Source organism: Gymnoscopelus braueri, assembly GCF_963280865.1.
Source record: "Gymnoscopelus braueri genome assembly, chromosome: 20".
In the NCBI taxonomy this organism is placed as follows: Eukaryota; Metazoa; Chordata; class Actinopteri; order Myctophiformes; family Myctophidae; genus Gymnoscopelus; species Gymnoscopelus braueri.
This window is the reverse complement of record NC_137622.1, coordinates 14,749,474-14,757,502: the sequence shown is the minus strand read 5'-3', so window position 1 is coordinate 14,757,502 and position 8,029 is coordinate 14,749,474. Positions and strand designations below refer to the sequence as shown.

The 8,029-nt window shown below is 41.1% G+C and overlaps 1 protein-coding gene across 1 annotated transcript; it reads left to right on the top strand.

Moving 5' to 3' along the window:
- Window positions 1-4,017: 4,017 nt before the first annotated feature.
- Window positions 4,018-5,197, top strand: LOC308076456 (carbonic anhydrase 4-like). The gene has a single exon (XM_080416750.1). It carries the CDS (start codon window positions 4,063-4,065, stop codon window positions 5,014-5,016), a length of 954 nt encoding a protein of 317 aa, XP_080272876.1. The 5' UTR covers window positions 4,018-4,062; the 3' UTR covers window positions 5,017-5,197.
- The last annotated feature ends 2,832 nt before the right edge of the window (window positions 5,198-8,029 follow it).

Here is an 8,029-nt window from a genome sequence, read left to right as displayed (position 1 = left end):
AAATGTTCAGACACACATTGGTTTCTGTCTGTCTGTCTGTCTGTCTGTCTGTCTCAAAAGTCCGTGGCCTAATACACGCAGAGAGAGAGAGAGAGACGTTTTATATATTATTATTTTTTCTCGCATCAATTGCTCTGTAGTAGCCTATGTGTCCTACTTTTTCCTCTATAAAGCTCAGTTGGTTTAGTGGTTAAAGCTATTGGACAGTGATTTTACGGCCCGAGTTCGAATCTCACACTATCAACATGCAGATCCGCTATTTTTTTGAAAGCTCGAAACTCGAACCGTGATCAGTGATTTTAAACGTGTACTACGTAGCCTACTGTTGTTTGAACTGAATTAAAAATGTAATGAATCAATAAAATGTGGTCACCTGCGTAGACCACCTTCAGAGGCCGGCCTCTTCCGAGTGGGACCCGAGACTGCATCCACATCTAAACTAATCCATGAGTCCAATTGTTATGCCCATAGTAGCCTAACTTCTGACAGGCAAGGCCAAGACACTCTTGTCTTTGTGAGAGTAGCAAACTTTGAGTCTCACTCTCAGGCTTTTATTTTGCCATAGGAACTTGACATGTATGTCTATACAGAAATATGATTGTATACACACTGGGACAGAAAAGCTGTGAAAGATTTAAAAAGAAACAGCCACGGCAATACATTCATCCTGATAGTTTCAACCTGCCAATCCCTTTTGACCTGAGAAATGTGTTAAATTAGGTGACGGGGTGCGCCCCGAGGCTTGCTGAAGTCTCAAGCGTAAGTCTCTGTCACATTTGGAGGAGAGAAGAGTGTGCGGACTCCTCTCTCATCCACATGTGCTACTTCTCGTCCATGCACCTGTCTTAACACAGTATTTGGATCTGCGTGCACCACTCGAACAGTCTCTATCACATTGGCACACCCCATAATGCTATAATAATCTATAACAAAATAGAAAGCTAACAACAACTGAATTCAAAGGGGCTAACACCCAATGTGTATGTCTCAAAGCGTGGAACCATTAAAACTCTGGCTATGTCTTTCAGATGTATTTCTTTTTTTACCATTGAGACTGCGGACAGAAAAATGGCGTCAGAATCTAAAATAAAGTGGCCGTAGAGGCGTGACCATGCCGTATTACTCCAACAGAAATTCTTCTGCAACTTTGCTCTCACTCTATTGGCCACAGGGAATGATTATGCCCCAAAAGGAGTAAATATGACTACTGTATTTGAGAGGAATATAATAATGACTCTGGGAGAAATACTCTCCAGTTTGATTGAACATGTTGACGTTAATTGTATATATAATTGTACATACAATACAGTGGTACTCAAAGTGGGGTCCAGGGACATTCAGGGTTCCTTGTGGGTTTTCCAAATGGACCCTTACAGGTCTGTAATTCTGAGAGTGTAGGCTACCATTCATACACAGTTATTAAAGGGATCCTTGCAATTAAAAAACTTTAAGAACCACTGATATACTCGAATACTTCCCTGTAGGCCTTGTAAGGTGGAAGAACCAGAAAATAATTTCTGTGGAATGTGCAATTCATCAAAGAATGGTGTGTGTCAGGTCACAAGACAGCTAACATCACACAGATGCCAGTCTACAGATAAAAACATTGGTACTCAATCTCTAAATCTGGATTGTGACTGGACTGGATCGGTTACATAACTCAGATAACATAGGATTTTTATCTGAGGTTATGCAAGGTTCTTTGGGCTTGGTTAACACCCTCCCACAATGAAGAAATATAAAAAGATGAATAAATATCTAAATGTAATGATTCTGTTTGCAACAGAATTAGACAGTAGCCAAATCATTTTACATAAAGAATGAATGAGACATTGTTATGTGTTGCTTCAATAATAAGATTTTTATTGTACTTCTTTTAGTCCTATTATGAGAGTTATTAAAACATTCTAATCCTTTATCTCAGTGGCTCTCAAACTTTTTCATGTCAAGGACCCCCAAATATATTTAGCTGTGGACCCCCCATACAAGATTGTGGTTGTTAAAATGTTCAACAAATAATCCAAATTTTTCAATTTCTTTATAGATTTATTTGAAAATAGAAGAACTACAAGCTAGCTTGTGTTGAGAGCTTGTAGATCGGCTATTTTCAAATAGTATAGCCTATAAGTTTAAAGTGGTTAAAGTGATTTGAGGTGAGGTGTCAACGTTTTTTTGTTTTCTTTTCTCACATGACGAACCATACATAGAACACAGTAACACACCAATACACATATTCTTCTGCCTACACTTACGTCATGTCCTGGTATGAGATCACATGATTCCTTTGTTTGACCCGGCAAAAACGTGGATATGTGTCTCAAAGAATTAGATTATTGGCAGAATCATGGAATGTTTAGAATATTTGGCGGTCCTGTTTTTATTTTTCACAAGATCGTGGTTGTTGCAATGACCTGCACTACAATACTTCACCAAATGTTGCGCTATGACGAAATAAACCCATTCAATTTAACAATGTGTATGTTCCGTAATGCAATTCCAATGGTGAAAGCTGTGAGTTTCAGCCGGTGAAGGAATGGCGGTATCGGCCACGCCCCGAAATACCCGTATGTGTGTCTCAAAGAAGAAGACAAAACAAGAAACAAAAACAAGAAAAACTAAAACAAAAAACTACAGAAACCTAATATCGTAGATTATGAAAACAAACAAACAGGAATGGCAAAAAATAGAAATCTAGAACAGAAGTTCTGTGGAGTTCAGTTACCCTATACTGTATGGCCTGGCCTCTAACTGTCTGACTAGAGTGCCCCCATCTTGTTAGACAACCACCAATGCCTCCATAAAAGGGAAAGTATATATGAGAAGGACGAGAGGAAAGTTGTAAATGAAGATGGGAACTTGTGATAGATTGTTCTGGTGTACCAGGGTCAGATTGAATCTAAATTGTTAAAGTGGGTAATGAGTGGCTGCCACTAGTGCCAGTACTTAAAATTGTTAGTTGAGCCCCTGATTGTAAATTTGATTTTTTTTCCAGTTTCAAAAAGAGCATGACATCTTGTAGCCAAGATGAGGTTGGTGGTGGTACGCTATACCTTTCCAATGGAACAACAGCAGCAGAATGAGATCACCGGCTTCATTGCTTAGAGGTAATGGTATACGTCAGGGGTTCCAAAGATGGCTATCTGGCCAGATGGGGTTACATTGATGTGTAATACCTCAGAGATTGTAGCGAAAAAGTGTTCCCAGAAATGTGAGAGCTTAAGGGACATGTCCAACAGTCCAAAACATGTGGGACAATGTCCCATGGTGACTGGTGACACTTGTCACATGAAGTATGTTCGTTCTGGGGACAATTTTGAGCCTATCTTTGCTGTAATGAGCCTGATGTATTACTTTGATCTGGATTAAGGAGAGTCTTGCACAGGAAGAAGAGGAGTTGATGGCTTTGAGTGCCTCTGCCCAATATTGGTCTGAAAGGGTGATTCCCAGTTCTGATTCCCAGTCGGATTTGATTTTAAGCAGTCCTGTATCATTCTCTGGTGAGATAAGATTGTAAAAAGATGACTAGTTAAAGGGATTTTAATGGTATATTAACATATTTTTCTGGGCTTTATCTGATAATTGGTCAAATTAAATATTAAATTGTGAGGATTTGCCTGCTTCACAACATTGGCAACAGGACTGACTTCTGAGATACAATATAGATGGGGTCAGGTTAACTTATTTTAACATTTTTACATTGGTCATTTTAATACAATGACCAGGTTTTGACAAAACAAACTCGGTGGCCTCATGTTCTCTCACAAAACATAGTAGGCTATATATCTCACATATAGACAATCTGTAATTATCCAATTATGTGACTTAACAACTAGGTTAATTTAGACAGCTACACTCAGCTGGTTAAAACATTCCAAGCAGATATGACTACATGAAAAACTTGTTTGCTTAGTTTGCTGGGGGTTTTTTTTACCTGAAGAAATACTTAGAATAGGGGTGGAAAGGTAAAGAGGCGGGCTCAAGCTCTCTGCTGAACTTATATAAAAGAGAGGAGCTGATGCTTCCCCAGGGAGAACTTAAGGTGACAACAGCTGTTTTGTGAAGATGAAGTGTCTCCTTGTGTTGGTTGCTTGCGCTCTGTTTCCTACCTGGGCTGCAGGGGATGACAACGGTAGAGCTTCCACCTCAGTCAATTGGTGTTACCATCTGGCAGAATGCAACTATACAACTTGGCCGACCATTGCTAAGGAGCATTGCAATGGTTCCAGGCAGTCTCCCATTGACATCGTCTCGGCATCGGCCACCGGCGACTCCAATCTGGGAGCCTTCAACTTCACCAATTATGGCATCAACTCGTCAATGACAAACGCCTCCAACACCGGCAAAACAATCAAAGTAGAACTTACTAGTGGGGTCAGTATTTCAGGAGGTGGTCTACCTGCTGCCTATGACAGCCTGCAGTTCCACTTGCATTGGGGCAACGGCTCTACAATGGGCGGCTCAGAGCACACTGTGGACGGCAAGCGCTACCCCATGGAGTTGCACGTTGTAAATGCCAAGGCCTCATACAATGGGGATACAGGAAATGCTGTCCAGGACTCCACAGGGCTTGCTGCTCTTGGGTTCTTCATCGAGGCAATGACAGGTAACGAAACTGCTTCACCTGCAAGCTGGAAAACCTTGACCAACTACTTGTCCAACATAACAAAGAAAGACGATAAGGTAGCAATTGCCGCTGGCGTTTCCCTGGATGATCTGTTAAGTGGAGTGGATCGTACCAAGTACTACCGCTACCTCGGCTCATTGACGACACCCTCGTGTAATGAAGCTGTAGTTTGGACTGTGTTCAAGGACCCAATCAAAGTCAGCAAAGATCTGATTAACCTCTTCAGCACCATGCTGCATGTTGGCGACGACAACTCAGAGCTGATGACCAACGTCTTCAGAGGCATTCAGGCGGCCCAGCCAGTGACAACCCAGGTCACAGCAAGTGGATCATCCAAAACGTGTTTCTCTCTAGGCCTCATGGCTCTTTGCCTACTGATCAGGGGTGCTTAGAGCTGTAGGCGCTAACCTCATCATTTTAAAATCAACTGCCACCTGTGACATTGTTGTTGAACACCATTACCGGTGGAGGAAAACAGTTGTCTGTGATTAAGTTATTGCTACTATTTGCATACCCATCTCCCTTCTTTTTTCCATGTCACCTGCTGACTTGTCCTCTAGGGCTTTGTATGACCCCCCCCCCCCCCCCCCACGCAACTGTACGATGCTCTTCTATGCATCACTGACCAGTGCTTCCTCTCAGCTTGAACCAGTGTGACCATTCTCATCTGACATCAGGTGTTTTTGACCACAGAACTGGCACTTACTGGATGTTTTTTGTCTGACACCATTCTCTGTAAACTCTAGCAATAGCAGGAATTTATAGATGGATATGTCTGTCTCCAATAACAATGACCTCACATATTATATGTTTGAGTAAAGTGAACACTGCCATTAAAATGTATTTTATAAAATAACTTAATGATACCTTTTTCAAATGTGACTTGGATTGCAGCATCCACTATCAGCTTGGGGGTGGATTGAGATGCATTCTGGTCACAAGTTGGTCAAATGTAAATGGATGCGATTTTTTTCTTTACTTAATAAAGCAGTCGGATATCTGGATATTATGCCAAAATACTGGGTTTAGGCTGCTAGTCTGAGCATAAAATTAGATCACACTATAGTCTGAACATAGCCTAAGGCTTAGATCACACACCTTGCTAGTTGTTATGTTGAGTCACACAGTAACTGAACAGCACGCACAAAGTGACATTAACGGATGCACCTCACAGGACCACTCTAGTGTAGAATAAGCATGGAAAGTGTATAGTTGAGCCTACAGGTTACAGTGTATTCCATCCATTTCTTGCAGAGCTTTGATTTTGTCCACATTGATTTGAAGCAGAATACTGTGGACAAACACACACCCATAATGTAATCCAGGTGATAATGAAGATCTCAGCTTGTACAACTGTGCTGTTGGTGTAATGAAGGACTGTAATGAAGGACTGATGTTACTCAAATGCCAAAGGACACCACCATTTATGACAATATTTTATGCTCTTTTACCCCTGTTACCTTCTTGTACTATGCAAACTTGCAGCAGTGGTGAGAGCATTTAATTAAAAAAAACATTGTATTTATTTTTTTCATTTGTAAATGTTTCAAAACTACAATTTTTTTTTTATTTTTTTTTTGTAGGATTGTATTCATAGATATGTTGAATAAAATATGATATAGAAAAAAAAAGAAAAAAAAAAGACTTAAAAGCGCGCGTATGCGTGGCGCGTAGAGCGCGTTTGTTTAGATCCAATTGATATCAATGATAGCGGCTACAGCAGGCGCGCGGATACGCGAGTCCCGCATACGCAGGCTTTAAAATAGGACTGGATCTAAAAGTGCGTGTGTGCGTATATGCGCGTGTGTGCGAAAAAAGTCTGGTGTTTCCACATGCACGAGTGCGCTCTGGTGTGCAATTTCCGAACGCACTGTGCTGTCCAATCATTGGACAGCACAGTGCGTTCGGAAATTGCAGGGGACTCCAATGTGTCCATATTCATCTTTAAATGCCCTGTTTTCAGCACTGTCACATATCTTTTATACATATCTTTTATACTCTTTATACTTTTGGATAGTGTCATCCCATATCTTTTATACTCTTTATACTTTTGGATAGTGTCATTTCTCTTGCACTAGGAGATTAATGTTTAGCGATCTCAAGCAGTCTCTCTCTCCATAAGTAGCAGCTGCAATCCATCCAGTAACGACCAATTTATGCTTCAACGTAGGCTACAACGGTCAGTGCATGGTGGGAAAAGTACTCAGATATTTTACCTAAGTAAAAGTATCAATACTGCAATATGGAAATACTCAGTTACAAATAAAAGTCCGGAATTCAAAATGTACTTGAGTAAAAGCACAAAAGTATTTAGTATCAAAATGTACTTAAAGTACCAAAAGTAAAAGTACTAAAATGTTTGAAAATAGCAGATCATTATTATGCCACTGTGTGTGTGTGTGTGTGTGTGTGTGTGTGTGTGTGTGTGTGTGTGTGTGTGTGTGTGTGGCGAGGCACAGCGAGGCGCAGCTCAGGAGCGCAATTGGCTGTCGCAAAAAACAGCTGTGTGTAGAAGAGGCGAACAGGGTTGCCAGATTTTGCGAGAGAAATAAGCAATCAGGTCTATGAAAACAAGCCCAAGCAATCAACACGCTCAAAAGACGTGACTATTATAGGCCAGTAAGGCCACTTGAGCACTTTAAACCTATATGCTTAATAAACCTATATGCTCTCAACAAATAAAAAGCAGCCCGCAATTACCAATATATATTTACAAGCAACTTTATAGAAAAACAGGTCGCTTATAATAAGGATACATAGAAACTTTACACACACAACTAGGCTACTACGCACAAAGGACGCAAATGATCCCATCCCTACCCCCAAACTGCAATCTCCTCTGGGTCTAAGCCAGGTGTAGAGAGAGAGAGAGAGAGAGAGAGAGAGAGAGAGAGACCCTCCTCTCCAGCTCTTGTTAATCATTTTCCTTGGATTAATATTCATAAAAGGAAAATCATTCAAATTATTGAATGATTATAATTATAATGAGGACGGTAGGCTTTGCTACATGGTCAGTCTTGGAAGGGGGGGGACCGCTCGTTTACGGTTTATTATGCCACTGTGTGTGTGTGTGTGTGTGTGTGTGTGTGTGTGTGTGTGTGTGTGTGTGTGTGTGTGTGTGTGTGTGTGTGTGTGTGTGTTGCGAGGCGAAGCGAGGTGCAGCTCAGGAGCGCAACTGGCTGTCGCAATTACCAATATATATTTACAAGCAACTTTATAGAAAAACAGGTCGCTTATAATAAGGATACATGGAAACTTTACACACACATCTACTACTAAGCACAAAGGACGCAAATGATCCCATCCCTACCCCCAAACTGTAACAATCACACATCTCCAGGGGTCTAAGCCAGGTGTGAATAGACTAGAGAGACGATCGAGAGTGAGAGAGAGAGAGAGAGTGAG

Excerpts from the sequence above, each read along its gene's own strand:
- LOC308076456 (XM_080416750.1), top strand. The coding sequence starts at position 4,063 with ATGAAGTGTCTCCTTGTGTTGGTTGCTTGCGCTCTGTTTCCTACCTGG.